This window comes from Vicugna pacos, chromosome 15, assembly GCF_048564905.1.
Source record: "Vicugna pacos chromosome 15, VicPac4, whole genome shotgun sequence".
In the NCBI taxonomy this organism is placed as follows: Eukaryota; Metazoa; Chordata; class Mammalia; order Artiodactyla; family Camelidae; genus Vicugna; species Vicugna pacos.
In genome coordinates, this window is record NC_133001.1 from 35643045 (window position 1) to 35660987 (window position 17943).

The 17943-nt window shown below is 47.2% G+C and overlaps 1 protein-coding gene across 2 annotated transcripts in view; it reads right to left on the bottom strand.

Annotated features, from left to right (window-relative positions):
- VIT (vitrin) overlaps positions 1–17943 on the bottom strand; it is a 91536-nt gene that overhangs the window by 1655 nt on the left and 71938 nt on the right. For both annotated transcript variants that reach the window (XM_072937930.1, XM_072937928.1), the window contains exons 9-13: positions 17790–17852; positions 13661–13808; positions 5991–6094; positions 3976–4202; positions 949–1462 (exon numbers count right to left, since the gene is read on the bottom strand). In XM_072937930.1, the coding sequence (XP_072794031.1) occupies positions 949–1462; positions 3976–4202; positions 5991–6094; positions 13661–13808; positions 17790–17852 (1056 nt within the window). The remainder of the gene's footprint in view (positions 1–948; positions 1463–3975; positions 4203–5990; positions 6095–13660; positions 13809–17789; positions 17853–17943) is intronic.

Consider the following 17943-nt stretch of genomic DNA (forward strand, 5'->3'; position numbering starts at 1 on the left):
TGCCCAGTAAGTCGCTAGAAAGACTGTCTGAACCTAGTGTCTGGTTACTTCGGTTTCTAGAAGCCAGGACTGCTGGTTCCTAAAGGCTTGTTTATTTTTATACCTCTCTTTGTTTCGGAAAGGATTAAAAGCAGCTTTAAGGAATAAGGAAAATTCTGCAAACGAACCCAAATTAAATGTAGGTAGAGAAGAAGAAACTCCCCCCACAACGGGTGAGCCTTGTTCTCTGGTCCTTATCTGCATGTTTTCGGTGCTCGCTGACCACTCAGTTTACTTTTATTATCATTACCATCATTACTGTCTCTTGGGGTTTTCTCAGGTGGTTTGTGTTTTCCTGGTATTTGATGGTACTTCAAAACAGTGATTATACACAGATTCTGTGAAAAAAGCCTCAAATAGGACTGTGTTTCAAAACATTTACAAAAATATTTTGCTTATTTTTCATGGTTTTAAACTTTCTGCCGCCCTCTTCCAAGTTTTCATATGGGAATGTTTCTTTAAATATTTTAAATGAAAGTTCTTTGAGGTCTCCCCCAGACCTCTGATATCTGGTTCGCAGTTGCTTACAAGAATAGTACTTTTCTTTTCAAACATCTGTTTTCCTCAAGTTTCTTAACCCAGTTTGGTGGTCTTCAATGGAGAGTAAAATGATACGTCAGATTCCTTTTTAATGTACCAACCCTTCATGTGCAGTGCCTCAGAGTGTGGGATGTAAAGAAGTTAACTCTCCCCGTCACCTGCAGGCCTTGGGCTCGCCGGGACATGGTGGGAACCTCTGTGATGCTCCCTGTGTGACCCTTCTTCTCTGCCCAGTGGGGCCTGCTCTGCCTATGGTTTGAACACTATTAGGTGGTCGACAAAACCAGTGTATAAAGAGACAGTCCCATCCTTGTCCCGCTGGCCCAACCAGGCCCAAGGGATGCTCGGCAGCTGGACCATCTCACTTACCCTTGTGATGGGCAACTGTGGACGGTATCCTGACGTCATCGTAGGACCTCCCGTCAGTGATGAGGATCATCAGCTTCCTCTTGTTGGGCTTGGACTTCTTGAAGAGCTGTTCCAGGGCGTAGTTTATGGCGGCCCCTGTGCTGGTGCCACCGCTCCAGTACCCCACCTTCTTGATGGCATTGAGGACGTCAGCCTTGCTGCTGTGCTCCTCAAACCCAAACTCTAGCCGCTGCTCGTAGGTGTACTGCATGGCCCCGATCCGCGTGTCCGTGTCTGAAATCTCAAACTCTTTGCTGAGGTTGGCCACGAACTGGAGGACTGTTCGGAAGTTGCTTGTCCCAACGCTGCTGGAGCCGTCGATGACGAAGCCAATGTCGGCTGAGTTTAAGCAGGTCTTGCTGCAGGCCAGTCGGTCCACGTCACAGACCCGCTTCACCAGGTGCTGCACGGTCTTGTGGAGGCCGAACCAGTTCTGCACATTGAGCGAGTAGAAGCCATTGGTTCTGCACACAGCCTGGAAGACACAGGGGAGGGACACCTGCCCGGTCAGGGTCACATCCTCCAATCTGTCACCATCACTCTCGACCCCCAGGGCAGAGGAATGACCAGCAGACTCGTTTTCTGGGCCTGGCCTCCAAACGCTCTCTCTCCATCTTGGTTCACCCATCCAGGCACTCGCCAAAGCAGAGTGCCCTCAAGTTATCTCTGAACTCACTCCCACTGCCTCAGCTGGGTCTCTGCTTTCATGGAGAGCCATCAGTTAGGCAGGTCCATAGGGAGAGGTGAGTCACTGATTTCAGCTTTATATTTATGCCTCTCCAGGCCCCTCAGTACGTGTACTGGCAGCCCTATGAGGTTGGCACTGGTGGGCACCAGCCCACAAGAGGATTAAAGAAAGCTTTGTTCCGATTGAGAAGACAAAAGGCACACACGACAAACAGCTAAAGACATGTTTCCAGAGCAGCCCTGCACCCAGCAAAAAGGGGTTCCACACATGTTAGGCACCACGCTAGATGTTCTTGGAGAAATTATCTCATTAAACCCCTACCTTAGCCCTACAAAGTAGAATTAGAACCCCTTTGTCATGAAGGAACAAACAGGGCCAGCTGTGAAGTGACATCCTTGAGTCCCTGAGCCTGGAACACAAACCTATTCTGTCTGCAAAACCCAGGTTCTGTCCCCTGGACAACCCTGCTTCCAGGCAAGTGAATATTTGTTTACTTGTGCCCAAGCTTGTTCCAGAAAAAACTTTTGGCACCTGCAAATCAACATTGAGCAACCTGGTTGATGTGCTCCTGGAAGTGACTGTTTCCTCCCCACCACTGCCCCTCTAGGGGTCACAGAGAGAGCCACAGACCTGATGGCTACAGATGAAGTAGAATTTAAAATTATTTTAAAACAAGAAATGACTTTAAAATGTTCTAGGCAATATTTTTTAATTGTTTTGTAAAAACCTAAGTAGGATTCACAAAACTTTCCATGGACTGGGGGGCACATGAGATGAGATGAAGGCTGAGACGAATTCCAGCCAACGGATGGAGAGGAGGGATTCCCACGAGGTGGCCCGAGGGAGTTGTGGCAAGGGAGAGAGATGGTGCTGGGTGGACGGAAGACCAGGTGGTTGGAGCACAGGGTGTGGGTAGCGGTCACAGTAGATGGTCTAGGTGGTGGGTGGGGACCACATGCCACATGGCCTCAGGAGAAATAGGGAATAATGAAGAATTTGGAGCAGGGACCCCACGGGACTGGAAGAACTCTTCATAAACATGAGTTGAGCTAAACTGGGGAGACCCAGGAGGGAGAAAGAATAGATGTAAAGAACTAGCTTGAACTGGGGAGGTGGCATTGGACGTGGAAAAGAGTAGACAGATATGAGACGTGATGTGGGAGCTGCCCAGGTGTCCTGGGATGATGCTGGTGACTGGGAGATGTATGGGGTCAGAGGAGGAATGGATGCAGGCTGGAAAGATGTTGCACTTGGCTTTTTATATGTAAGATTTAAGGCTCTTCAGGACTTCAGGTGGAGAGCAGCCAATCAGCTGGAAATAGATGGCTAATGAGCTCTAGAGGGACCAGGGAGGGAGACATGAGGGTGTGGCTGCTTGTGAGCGAAGGAAGGATGAAGCTGTGGCCTTGCGAGAGACTCTGGAGAGAGAAAACCTAGTGAGAGCAGAGGAGAGGGCCCAGATCTGAGTCCTGAGGAAGTCCATGTTGAGGGTATAAGACGGAGAAGAGGAGAGAGTAAGTGTAGTAAGAGCCACACCGTGTCGTGGAGGTGAGGGAGGTGAGGGAGATGAGGATGTCAAGGACGATGAAGTGCAGGGTTAGTGCAGGAGGCTGAGCCCCACTGGATCCTGAGACACAGAACCTCAGAGCTGCAAGGGCATCACAGACAAGCCAGAACGAGGCAGCCCCCTGCCCCTGCCCCTGCCCCTCCTCCTAACTACCTTCTTTCCTTTTTAAACCTGGGGTCCTGTCTGTGGAGGAGGGTTTATGTGGGGTTCTACTATGCAAAATATACAAAAAATGAGCTGTTTGGGGGCAGTGGGTATGAGGGCCTAGCTCCCCATCTGTTCTGCCCCCAGCTCCTGCCAGGCATCCCCGCAGAACCCAGGGGCAGCCTAATCTCCCTGACCTGGTTTAGTACCTTTGTTTTTGTTGTTTATCAGATCAGTTAATTTGCAGTGTGTGTGTGCCAGTGTGCCAGCTCGTGTGAAGGCCTGCTGGGCTGCGCAGTCGAGGTCCCCTGGGGCTGTGGGAGGAGCCCCGGGGAGCCTCTGTGTGAGACCCTGGGGACCCTCCTCCTCCTGCTGGCCTCAGTTCACCAGGTGCTTGGGTGGGGAGGGGAGGGTTGCTTTGAGAAGGTAATTCCGGGTTCCAGACCTACTAGTCTCACTGGAGGCACCTCCTACCATGAAATGAGCTTAAAACCTGTTTGAAGGAAGAAGAAACACCCCGGATGGCTGTTACAGCTTTGCAAAGTGTGGGGAAACCTTACGTTGGGTGGGTCTCCAGGCTCTCACATACCTTGTTTGCAAAGTTGGGCTCCAGCACATACTGCTTCTCATTTTCAGTGGCACCTTCAATGGTGATGAAGAAAATGTTGATTCCTGACTCTCTCGCGAACCTTGAAGCCTCTTCCACCTTGTCCGTGGGCCAGCCGTCCACCATCACCACAGCCACATTGGGAGCACCGCCTCTGTTTCCATTAGATTTGGAAAAGAAGTTCTTGGTCACAAAGGAGATGGCCCGGCCTGGAAGAAAAACAAAACTCATGCTTGGAGTGCTCACAGAACAGATCACAGCAGCATAAAGAGGTCCAGAAAAACAGTCATTCCCTCCCTTTATTGGCTTGTTGTCTTTTTAAATCAGATTAACTGGTTGTAGGTGTGCTGTTCAGTGGTATTAGGTATATTCACAATATTGTGGAACCATCACGCCTAGTCACTTCCCTCCCCAGTTTCATCTTAAGCCTTTAACTTCTAATTCTCTCTTGTTTTTTTCTTTAAAAGAAGTTCTATGCTGTTTGCAGCAACATAGATAGACCTAGAGAATTGCCTACTAAGTGAAGTAAGTCAGATAGAAGACAGATATTATATGATATATGTAGAAGCTAGAAAAATATACAAATGAATTTATATACAAAATAAACAGACTCACACATATAGGAAACAAACTTACAGTTACCTAAGGGGAAAGGGGGGTGGGGGAGGAAAAAATTAGGAGTTTGGGATTAACAGATATGAACTACTATACGTAAATAAATAAGCAACAAAGATTTACTACATAGCACTGGGAATTATAATCATTATCTTGTAATAATCTATAGTGGAAAATATGTATAACTGAATCATGTTGCTGTACACCTGAAACTAACACAATATTGTAAATCAACTATACTTCAATTAAAAAAAAACAAAAAAATGATAAAAGTTTTAGGGACTGGCAAGCAGGTGAGAAAAACTTTCAAGGGAACAAAAGTGTCCGTTCTCTGCCTGGGTGCTGAGAATCAGCCTCACTAAGGCCCCAGGCCGACCCCATGCTGTTTCTGAAAGTGTGGGTTGGGAGGAGCTGACCTGAAGTGACAGGAGCTTCTCCTTGGGCTTCTGTGGCTTGGGGTGAGCCCCGCGGTCCAGGAGCTGCGGGACATGGAAGACTGTGTTCTGGGGTCAGTGGAATCTCATGTCCAGTCCCGCCAGGGGCACAGGTCTGGCTGGCCCAGGAGGTGCTGCCCCACTAAGAACTGAAGATGTGTTCTAGCCTGGCTGCGCCGCCCACCCGAGTGGGCCTGGGCAGGTCACGCCGGGCCTCTAGGCCTAGGGTTCCATGTCAACAGCCTGCCTCAGTTGAGAGCAAAGGTTGTGTGTATGTGGGAACTGAGCCTCCCAACATGCCTTTCATGAAGTCAAGCATGTACTTCACATTATCTAGGGCCTCAGGAAATTTCTAGAATCAAGGAGCTTGGTTAGTGTGAAACTGTTTCCAAATGCCTGGTCACCTCTGGGGAGCAGATAAAATGGAGTTTCTGGACCTGCCCCACTGACCTCGAATTCTGGTACCCACCTCCACCCTACCCTATCACCATGGCCAAGGCATGGAGAGGGCTCAGCTTGACACAAACAACATGTCTCTCTCTGCACAGTCATCACTGTAACAGAAGCTGATTGGAAGAAGTTTCCCAACGGGTACTGTGAAGCTTCCTGAATGGAACTGGTTACAAAAATTTTTTTTTAATAAAACTTAACGTTAAATAGATGATGACTTATAGACTAGTCAGGAAATAGTTGCAATAGCAGTCCTACTGGTCCTGAAGAAAGCTACCATCCCACGGAAACACATCTGCTGGAACTCTCCAGCACGGCCGTGATAATGATCTTGACCCCTGGATCTATGATAAATCAGACTTTAGAAAAGATACAGATATTACACAAGTCATTTCTTGATGGATTATTATTTTTTCCTCCCTCTATCTAGAGTGTTAGAAGACAACCACATAGAAAGAGAACCATGGTAGCAGGATGATCTGAATCCGGACCACGTACCTGCATTAGAAAGCCCTCCTCTCTGGGTAATTTTCTCTATGGCTGTCTTTAGGTCCTGGGAATTTGTGTGAGTCTTGAGGTTAAATTGGGTAGCAGGGTTATCTCTGAAGATTCAGAACGAGAAATAAAAATTAGCTGGGAAGTTATTCCCTTGGGAGAAAAGGAGACCTCAGAGCTGATTCTTTCCTGAACTTGACCCTGACCCTCAACTCTGTCCCTGACCCCTGACCCCTGGCTCTGGCCCTTAGCCCTGGCCCTGCCCCTGCCCCTGCCCCTAGCCCCTAACCCCAGCCCCAGCCCCAGCCCCAGGGCTAGATTTTCTCACTTTGCACGATTTCCTGAGTGTGTCTGAAAATTGTGAAGAAATCGTAGCTGATCATAAATTAAATGTTGCTTGTAGACAAATAATTTCAAAAGCAAAAATATAAAATTTTCTTTCAAAAGTTTGTACAGAAAAAATTTAAATTTTTAAAATTATATTTTGCTAAATCTTATGATTTAAAAAATAAGACAGAAATATGGAACCTGATCACCCCACATCCATAGTGTCCCCTGTCTTACTGTTGATCACTTTGAGAGCAAGGGATCACCTCTTTCCCATACTACACACACTGTCAAATCGTGTTATTCGCGATCATTCTGTTCTATAAAGTTGCTGCAAACATCAAATTAGGAAGTTCTGAGCCATGGCTCCTAGGGGAAGTACAGGATTAGGTTTTTGTGGGCCTCTGGTCACATTTTTATCAATAGATCAATATATAAACTTGTTTTATGTGTGTTTCTGTTTCAAGACATCCAGTTTAATATATATGTTTCTTAAAAATAATTAATTATATGTAGTATTTCTGTATAACAAAATGCTAGCTGAGTTTTTTCCTGACTCTGGGTAACGTTATGGTAAATTTTTTTAGCTTTCAGCCTCACGATGCTATCCACTATGCTTTAAAAAAAATATCAATTTTCATTTCATGAATTCCCAAGTTCAGTCACTTTTTCACCTTTTCCATAGCTTCATCATGCTCTATAGATATTAATTACTTTAGCACTTTCTGGAGTAGGCTCACATACAGATCAGTGGATTTCCTCTTTGTTCTGCTGAATGTCCGGAATCACCGATTCATTAACTTTGTCATGACCGACAACACAAGTGGCCTGAAGGAAGTTTATCTAATACCGTCAGTTTCTCCATGAGCAGGCACAGCCTTCCCGTGCTTAGAACACCCGGATAGCGCTTCAGTGCTATGCTTGGGACTATTAAAAATATCCCCAATGAAAAGCAGAACAATGTGGTGCTAAAAAGACTGTGAAAAGGACACTTGTTACAGTATGAGCTGGAACAGGAAGGCAGAGCAGCGCCTTGTTTGACCTCAGCTGGGAGTGCTGTGTGAAACACTCCCCCGTCTGTGCATGTCCACAAACGACAATGAAAGTGCCATGAATGCCGGTTTTTGGAGACACGAGTAAATTTCAGCACAGAGGTGAATTTGCAAATATGGAATTAGAAAATCATGAAGGTTGACTATAACCTACTTGAGAACAGGCGCCGTGTCCTAGGATTTTCTAGCCCGAGTGTTCAGGGTAATAGAGAATTATGGAAAGAAGGAAAGGAATAAAGGAAAGGAGGAAATGTGGGTGTGTAATCTGCTGATCTGAGAATTACTGTGGAACTAGGGGGCTCTCCGGCTTGCAGTCTGTTTCCACATCGCAGGGCTTGGTAAGCGCAGGGACATGGAGTGCCTTGGCAACAGACAGTGCTTGGTGCTTCCCAAACTCAGCCTGTGTCTGGTCACCTGGGGATTTTGTTCAAATGTAGATTCTAATTCTGCAGGTTGGATGTGATATCCCAGGTTGTGCCTTTCTAACAAGATGATACGGTGGAACACATTTTGAGTAGCAATGTCTTAGAGGATGCTGTGAGTGTTGAGAAAATCAGCAGTGGGGCTGCCAGTGATAAGAGGAAGGGAGGAGAATAAATAAGTCTGGAGACCACAGGAGGAAGGCTGAGAAGAGGGAGGAGAGCGGTGCTCCTGCAGCCTAGGCTGGCAGCCTGGGCGGGGGTGGGGGGAGGCGGGGGGGTGGTTGGGGCAGGGATGCAGGATCCTCCAGATGACAGCACAGCGCTGGCGGAATACGTGTGCCTTCACTCTCTGGTTGCCCAGCAGCAGTACCCAGAGAGCTCTGAAAATGAATGATCCCTGAGTCCCACACTCAGAAATTGTGATTTAACCGATCTGAGGTTTGGTCTGGGCATTGGGATTTCAAAAGCTCCCCAAGTGGTTCTAGTGTGCATGGGAGTGGCCATCTGCTCCTCTAGCAGAATGATCTAGGGATCGAGGGAGAACGAGCTCCAGGAGAAGGGGCTGCCCGGGGATAAGCCCAGTCCACGTGCAATGGGAGGTCAAGGGGAACCGTCAGGAAGCGGGGGAAGTCAAGGGCAGTCCTTGTTTCCTCTGTGCGTCTGGGAGAGCGAGGTGAGGAAAAGGAAGAGCGTAAGATTCTTGGGTGTGAACTGTGCCCTCAGCTCATTCAGCCCGGGGGTGGTGTGCCTGAGGCGTGAGGTTCAAGTGTTCGCCAGCCTGTCACTCCGGAGAAGTGGCAGGGGTGGGGATGGAGGCGGTCTGTGCCACTGGGCCCTGGAGCACCCTCCCAGGCTGTTCTGGATCCTGTCAGTTTCTGTACAGGCAGGGTAGCCCGAGGGCATGAGAAGAGGACTGGGCGGGAGCCGGAGAGACTTGTGGGCCATGGCCACTTGCACCTGGAAGTCGAGCTGCCCCTTTCCTCCCCTCTCGGGGACTTGATTCTCAACCTTGGCTACAGATGAAAATACCAGCTTCTGGGTATTTGCCAGACTCTAGTTTAACAGGTCTGGGATGCGGCCCAATCATCAGCATTTTTAAAAGCTCCCCTGGTGACAGCAACATGAAGTCCAGGCCCCAGAGTTGCTTCCTGCCCTGAAGTCCTGTGCTGCCTCAGGATTTGCAGCTCCTGGGCCCCTCCCGCTGTGGCTCTTGCCTCAGGCTCCCTCCCACCCCCACCCCTTTGCTGCAGACTCAAGAAGATGGGACAGAATGGTCCTCCTTGCCAGGTGTATTAGTTGCCTATTTCTGCTGTAAATTTAGTGGCTTAAACAACATACATCTTGGCTTCCAGCTGAAGGTCAGAAGTCCGACATGGGTCTCCCTGGCAGGGCTGTGCTCCTTCCCGAAGGCTCTCGGAGACCGCCACTGCCTTGTCCTCCAGCCTGCTTTTCTTGGTCAAGGCCCCCTTCCTCCAACCTCAGAGGCAGCTGTCACATCTTTCTCATGACTCTTCCATAGTCACATCTCTCTGTGACTGATAATAGCTGGGAAAGGGTCTCTGCTTTTAAGGACTCAAGTGATCACATTGGGACACCCTTCCCATCTCAGGGGCCTTAACTTTAATCACATCCACAAAGTCCCTCCTGCCATATGAAGTCACATCTCCACGGGTTCCAGGGATTCAGACGTGGGCAGCTTTGGGGCCATTATTCTGCCCATTGCCCCCAGACACCTCACTTCCTCCCCCACCCTGATTTCCCTACAGTCTCTGGCTCAGCTGATCCACGGGAGCCTCTGAGTGTCCTTCCTTTTTTTCTGGGCAGAAAGGGAGGCTCATCTGAGTGTGACTGAGGGTGTTCAGTCTGGGGCTGAGGTGGGTGGGCTAAATTAGAGGGTAAGGAAATGCAGCCCAACTCAGAGATAAAACATAAGGCACCTGTCAAAGAACCACGAGCAGAGAAAAGTGTGTTTCATTTTGAAATGGAGCAAAACCACTATTTTGCTTTATTCCATAGCTGTTTTCCAATGTTGATATCCTAGGGTTGATTACAAAGTTCAGAGGCACATGTGCAATTCAGTTCCATTTATACTGAAACTGGGAACTAAAACGAAATCATAGTGAAGGTCCAGGGGGCACTTGGCACCTGTGGATCCAGACGGCAGCTAAAATGCAGCTGCTTGGCTAGGCTCGTTCTGTTTGCTGGAGTTCACCTAACAGCTGCTTGCTCTGGCTGTCCTTTCATCTGGCCTCTTAGCGCTCCTGTTGTATTAAGTGCAGTCATGAGCCTGTTGGCTGTTTAATTCTAAATCAGAACACAAGGGCTTGCTCCCTGGCCTTTTGTTCAAGCAGTGTCTCAGTCCTCAGTTTGGTAGAAAGCTTTGATTATCAGGAGCTTTCTCCGCAGAGGAGCAAAATCTTTGCTTTGAAGTCAGTTTTATTTGACATTTTAGGGATTAATTTTAATTTAATATCTGTCCTTTCCCCATTGGTCACGCTTTTAGCTGTATGTTCTTGGGAAAGTCACTCAAGCTCTCTGAATTGGTATCAAACGCTGCCTCTCTTACTAGAGGTGCATGATGATGTGGAAGGAACGCTGTGGTTGCTGAAAAGTTAACAGGGGGTGGGGGTCAGGGATGGCAGTGACATGGGAGAGGGAGCATCCTGGCACCACGGTGGCTCAGGTGCTCCCCCTGGCCTGGATCAGAAATAGGGAGCCAGCTAACGCATGGGGAAGTTATGGAGGAGAAGAAACCACAAGCCCAGGAGGGGATGATCTGATCTGCTGATAGAATGGAGTGGACAAGCAGGGAGACAGGGAGATCCAGGAAAAGGAGGGAGGGGGTGACCAACGACCTGCCAGTCCTGTCACAGGACTCTTCCTTCACCTGCCTGCCTGCCTGCGTGGACTGATTTTCTGTTTCCTGTACCCAAAAAAAAATCTTTGTGTAGGATGCTAAGGGATCAGGGGCAGAACATTGCATTTTGTACATCCAAACCATTTTTATACTTCTGGGTTTTTTTTTTACTTCTTATTTGCCTTTTGTCTCCTGTTAATAGTATGAGCCTTCTAAATTCTAAATTTAAAAGTTTAAGATCTGCCTCAGCTCTCCTAAGGAATCTTCTTGGTGGGTGGGTGGGGGGTGTCTTCCATGTGGACCAGTAGCAGCGGTGACAGAGGTGAGACGCCTTGAGAGGAGGAGAAATTCCAAACCCCGAGTCCTCTTGCCTTGGCCAGCCCCTTCCCAGCCTAAGCCTCACCTGATTGTCACTTCTTTTTGAGCCTTGCTTCCTCCCTATAATGCGAGGAGGTGGAACCAGGGGATTTCTAAGGCTCCATTGCTCTGTGATTCCAAGACAGTGAGGCTGATTCCCTGTGGTGGTGAATCAGGTACTAGAATCCCGTGAGAACCCAAAATGCCAGGAGAGGAATCAGTTTCCCAGCCAGCCGAGCACTGGAAAGCCCTTTTCCAGAAACACTGGCCCCATATCCCCTTTCCTGCCCCACTCCCTCTTTTGGCACTAAGACTGTTTGCTAAGGAAGGAGGGCCGGGAGGCACCCAGGTGCCTGAAATAAGAGGAAGTCCAGCTGGGTGCGTGGATTTCCCCTTCAGCCTCATCACACCCTTCTTCTGATGCCTCTCTCCGATTTATTTTGTTCGCCACGTCCCAGTGATGGACAGATAACCTCCGTGCAGCTGTCATATCATTGTTGATCATTCATCCCACAGAATCGGAACCGAGGCTGGAAGGGAAAGGAGGCTTATCCAGGGTGTTAGCCCCACATTCATTGATTGGACGTCTCCCAAGAGCTGGTCACTGAATTACAGAACATCAGAGCCCTAATAAATCATCTGGCCCGCCCCCCAACGCCTCATCCTTCACAGATGGCAGCCCTTACGTGGAGAGGTTAAGGGACTTGCTTAAGGTCACACAGTAAAGCTAAGGCCGGAATTCAAGACATCCCGTCGCCCGTTCACTATGCTTCCCTCTCCAGGCTGCGGCCGAAGGAGGACAAAGAGGATTGATCGGTCTGTGTGAGCATAAAGAGAAGGAAAACAGACACCTTCTCCTTTAAGGGCTTTAAATGAATAAAGACCTTGAGTGGAAAAAAAGACGAACAGCAAAGGCATTTTTAGAAAGTGACATTGGAGGTAAACAATTCTTCCCTGCAAACGGTGATCATATTGGGAAACCTTGAGAGAAAGTTTTTTTTTCCGAGGGGAAGGAGTGTTTACTGAATTGTTTTTCCGCCCCTGCTCCGTTGGTTCTTTAATCCACTTTCCCATCAGCACATAACACGATTCTCCTGCCATTTTTCTTCTCCTTGACATATTTATCATCTTATTTTCATATTATCCTATAAACCTTGGGATACGCAGCTTTTAAAGCAGCTATTTTTAATGCAAGATGGCACACCAAGATTTGAACCCTCCAATAAAACTGACCGGGGACAGCTGGCACTAAAACACTTCCATTTCCTCCCTGGAGAAGCCTGCTATTTGTTTGCTGTCTTTAGAAGGTAACACAGCAATGAAAACAGGTGGACGTGTTGAAACCAAGAAACAGTGACCCAAAGTATGTATTGTCCTATTTCAAGTTAAAATCCTCCAGATCATTTGACATTGAAGATTGGCATTTGTAGCAATTGGTTATTTTCATATACTTGACTCTGACTTTATACAAGTGCCACTTCACTCAGCTATTTTTCTTCATAGGAATAGAAGATAGTGTTAAATATGTGATTGGAATTTAATTCTAAAATACAAACATCATAGGTTCTTAAGAAAATAAGACATTTTTGTTTATTTCCTTGGTGATCTCAAAAATAAATATTCCAGTGTCTTCGACTTAACCTCGGTTAAAATGCTGCTTCTGGAGGTCCTCTGGAAACGTTTGAAGGGTCTGGAGACCCCCCCACGAATGTTATCAGTATTTTTCCTTTTCAGGAGGGACATTAGGCCGTGACTGCGGCTTCTGAGCAAGAGGTGCCCAGGCTGATGTGAGATTCTACTTCCAAGGCCAGGCTGCAGCGCTGCGGGGAGGGAGGGGTGGCTGTGTCTGGGGGTCCTTTGTGGGACTTTGAGACAATTATCCTGCCCTCAATAATTCTTGCTCAAAAGTCCACCTATTATTTGAGGTTTGTGCTTGCTTGCTCCTTTGTTTATTTTCTGTTGACATCTGTGTATCTGTTTTAGAGAGCTGTCTATTCACAGTTGAAATAAGATTGACTTATTTTCCCAACAAGAGAAAAAGTTGAGACTGGACGTCAGCATGAGACCTCGATTTCTACCCTACGTAGAATAGTGAAATGGACTGGGGACAGTCACACAAGTACCCGCTGACTGATGGGGGCAGTTCCCCTCCCCGCCCAGTCTTCCCTGTTGCCTGGTGGGCTTTCTCAGCACCAGTGCAGCAGCCTCAGATTATGCAGAGGAAGGAGAAAGTTCACCATAGAGCACCGTGTTTTCGGGGTATCTCACCTATAGGTGGACAGGTGGGAGTGCAGGAGCCCTTCCAACAAATACTTTCATAGTCAGGGTTGAATGGGGTCCCCCTTCTCCAACTACAGATGAGGAAACCGATGGCGGGAGAAGTGAAGGCCTATCTCAAGGCCATGCAGTGAAAACTATTCTCTCTACCAATCAGGAGTGCAAACACCATTTACTTACAAGTCTCGATTAACCCATCCTGCCCTTCTGGAAGTCTCGAGTTTCTTTACATGGCCTCTGGATTGCTTCAATTTCTTTCATTTATATTTGTATCAGGGAAGAGAAGGAATCTGATGTGCTCTAGGATATGTTGGTACTTTTCTGCAGCACAAAATTAAGCGCAGGACATCCCTTAGTTTCTGAATTCAAGACAGCACTTACCCGTACTGAACAACACCCATCAGTGGACCAGCAGGGCCAACGTCCAGAACTTGGGCGACGTCAGCCAGGAACTGCTTCTGGATTCGGAATCGACGTTTGCCAATGCTTGAGCTCCCATCGATGAGAAACGACAAGTCGATCTTGCAGTCTGAGGAACGAAAAAGGACTCTGTTAGTCCATGACTCTCTCACTGCATTCACTGCTCTTTCCCTCCACCAGATCCCCTTGGGATTCCAACAAAAGGAGAAATTTGAAAAGCAAGATGCAAGGCATATTCATTGATTTCTATCCATAATAGGTTTTCACTGGGCACCAAGGTCCACGACTGCTTTAGAATTCTCTGTATCAGACACAACCAGATACTTCAGAAGATGTGACCTCCCAGTCAAGTCTGAGAAGGCCCTCAGAACAGTCTCCTAGGCTCAGACCGTATAAGTGCAGACCCCCAGATGTGGGAATTCACCCAGTCTGAGTCTTGTGGGGGGAGCCTGTAGTCTTTCTGTCATCCTAACTTTTTAGAATTGTGTGTTGGCATCTGTGAAAGTCAGGAAAGGACTTGCAGGACCAGTGTTGAGGGGAGGGCAGGAATTGTAGAATGAAAAATGGATACCAGTCTTATCCTTCACTTTCCCGGGTGGGGCAACCCTAGAAATTATGCACGTTTATTGACAGATATCTGTACTTGTTTGTAGCTATCTTAGATTTTTGTCCCTTTCTTTTAGTTGTGACAAAGATCAGGACAGTTCTGGCTAGGCTGTCTGGACCTCTGCGAACAGATAAAGGTTATGATGGGGTTGGGGGGTGGTGAGGGGGGCTGCAAGGCATTTCAACCTTTCAGAGGCTAATAAGAATTGGTAAAAAGTCACAAGCAAACAGAAGTTAGTACTTTGCTCTCGACTGAAATTGTATCATCTCATTTCAATGAAATTGATGATTCAGTGCTGATCAGAGGCTTCTTATTGGGAGTTCTATATCCCACTGATAAATAAAAAATGAGGAATGAGTTATTTAACAACTGTAGGATGAGAGGAAAAAAATATTTCAGAACAGAATTCCATGGTGGAGAAGAAGAGAGAGAGACTGCAAAGTTAGAAATTTCTAGGCTGGAGTGTCGAGGAGGACAGAGGGGCCAGCATTGCCTTCTGTGGGAGGGATGCAGCTGTCCAGACCAGCCTGGGTCTCAGCGCTGCCGCATGACTGCCCGCGAGGCCACTTTCGGCTTCTGTTCTCTGCATTACATGTTGTGTTGCTTCAATGGGACTGGAGTCCTCCCATTCCCCAGAAGAAGGAGCTTTGTGGCAGAGAGATTTTTTTTTTTTAATGAAAGCAAGAAAATGACCATGAGTCGACACAGTTTTAAGCAGAACGGATGAGAACTATTTCATAAAGTGTGATACTACAGACTTGGCAGATTGAGGGGAACATTCGATCTGAGAGTGCTTTATTCTCTTGCTGCGGGGCATGGCAATCAAAACCAGAGGAGAAGTGGGCGACGACAGGGACCTCTCTGGGCCTGGCAGACTCCGCTCCATCTGGAATTAGTGCCTCAGATCACTAGGGACTTGCAGGCTTTCAGTCCCCGTCTGCGTGGACATCCAGGGCCTGCCACCCTTCTTGTTCCGCTGGTGTCCCCCCAAACTGCCTATGCAGCATGCCAAGCATGATCCTCGAGATGAAGACTGGGAGAAGCAAACTCAGTCAAAGATGCCACTAAAGCCCGGGGTAAAGCAAAAGGGAAGCAGAACTGTTCTAGGCCTTGGCATGTGTTCGCCAAACAGGGCCAACCCGCTCTTTCCCAGATACGGGCTTGCAAGGTGAAATGTCGCCAGCAGGTGGCAGTGGTGTTCTTTAGGGCTTGCCGCCCACCCGTGCCTACTGTTTTCTGGAAATGCGGGCACCCAGGCTCCACCCAGACCTATAGAATCAGGTCCGCAGTTTAGCAAGATCCCAGGGTGATTCGCATGCACTTTAAAGTTTGAGAAGCACTCCTAGAAGGGTTTTCCTTCCAGATGTCAGTCGATCAGTTCAAATGCCTTTTTACATGAAAAAAAATTACTTTTTTGGAATAACTTAATGAGAGTAAGGACGAAAGGGGGTTTTCCTTTTAAATGAATGAAAGTATGTGGATTTTCATTCATCTGTTGAAGTGCACTTACGATACTTGGCAATTATAAATAATGTTGCTGTTAATAGCAGGGGGTATGTATCTTTTTGAATTAATTCTTATTTTGTGGTTGGCTTTACTCTTTTGATAACTATGTAAGTCTAAAAAGCTAAAGCTCTAAATGTTCTTAGAAACAATGAACAGTACATATACATAAATTTAAAAAATAGGTGAAGTATATTGTGTATATGTATTTACATGTAATACATTGTATATGTGCAGTCAAATTGTAACAATTCTACCTAATAAAACTGAAAAATGAACAAAAGACACCAAAAAAAAGGAAAAAAAAGAAGTTGGAAGTTAAAAAAAATAGTATATGGATTTTGTAGCATCTATTTTGGTTCTTCCCAGACCATTTTTCTTTCCTTGTTTCTTATATCTTGAACTGTGTTCAGAATTGATGTGTTTATTTCAGAGGTTTTAAGAAAGTGTTTCTCAATTTGCTTTTGTTCTCTTCTCTCATTAGCCTGATGGCTGATACCGGGATCACCTTCGCTCCTGTCCAACAGCGTGTTAACGACTGTGGCTCTGGCTCAGGGCATGGGCTCGCTGAGACTCTAGTGGCTTTCTCACATTGAGATGGAAACACGCTGATGTGAAGATGACAACATCAATACAAAAGGACAGATCTGGGTTCTGAAATGTTCAGCATGAGCAATTTATTATGGTCACTGGGGCAGAAGGAGGAGGAGGAAGAAAAGGTAAGACAGAGTGTCTACAGGAATCAATCTACTAATTTTCTTAATTGCTTTCATTTTTTTCAACATGGTACAATTTTACAGATTAATGCTTTGTGTTGGCCAGTGTTTCTTAACCCTGGGTAAGTGTCAGAGTTGCTCATGTAGCTTCAACAGATAAAAATGCCTGCTGTGGGCGGTGCTTCTCAAGGGTTAGTGGGCCAAGGAATCCCTTAAGGAGGTCTGGGGTGGAGCCTGACAGTTTGCATTTCTGACAAGCTCCCAGGTGGCGCTGATACTGGTCCTCAGACCACACTTTGAGTAGCAAGATCTAGGGAGAGTCTGATTCAGGAGGCACAAGGCAGCAGTTGGCATTTTTCATTTTTTCAAAAGGTCTTTGGGTGATTCTGACATGTAGCTGAGTTGAGACTCACAGCCCATTGGCAGCTGACTTACAACTTTCTGGGGGAGTTTTCAGGCACTCTCCTTGGCTTGCAACACAACTCCCTCCGTGGCTTCCCTCTTCTTCTCTGGCCCCTCTTCCTGGTATGCTCAGGTGGCTTCTCTTCTGCCCCGTCTTAAAGATCTTCAGGTTTAACTCCTCTGTTTCTTTTTCTATCCCATCTCCCCAGGTCACATTTTCTGTTCTCGTAGCCTTTGGTTATGAATTACAGCCCATCATCTTCCAACTCTGTGTTTTCAGTTGGGCTGTTCCTTCTGATGTCAGATCTTGGTAGTTAACCCTCTGCTAGACCGAATGCCTTACAGAAGGTGATAGACAGACGCTCTCCTGCCCCAGCCTGCCCCATCTCCAGTGGTCCTCATGGCAGCACCATTTACCCAAGTTGCTCACAGCATCTCTAACTGCTCTCTGTCTCACACTTCCACCCCCAACCCTCTAGATTCTTCCTTTTCTATCTCTTGAATTTGCCCATTTCTCTCCATCTCTACTTCCCACGCTGAGCTCTGTCTACCATCATCTCCACAGACCACCGTCCTCGCTGGCCAGCCAGTCTCCTCTCATCCGCCTTTGTCTCCCCACACCACCCACCCCTGTTGCCATAGTGATGTTTTAAACATCTGATCCTCTTCCCCTCTTGCACAACAGTAGTTTAAATCCTTCAAAAGCTTCCCTTTCCCCTTAGAACAAAGTGACAGAAGAGAGGAGATAAAGAGACCTGGGGTAGGAGAGAGGCGGGTTTGGATGGGAGCGAGTGGGTAGAAGGCAGAGAGGGCAGATCAGATGTCAAAGCCACTGTGGGTTTCTAGTTGTCAGTTAACTTACTTGGATCTCCCTGGGACACTGGTTCCAAAGACTGTGTGCTTAATTCTTCTTTTGGAACAAATCCTGGAAAGAACAGTAAAACTTTCAGTGACTTACAAGAACAGGAAGCATCTGGCCTCACCCCAGGGATGGGGACACTCAGCTCAAGGGGCTG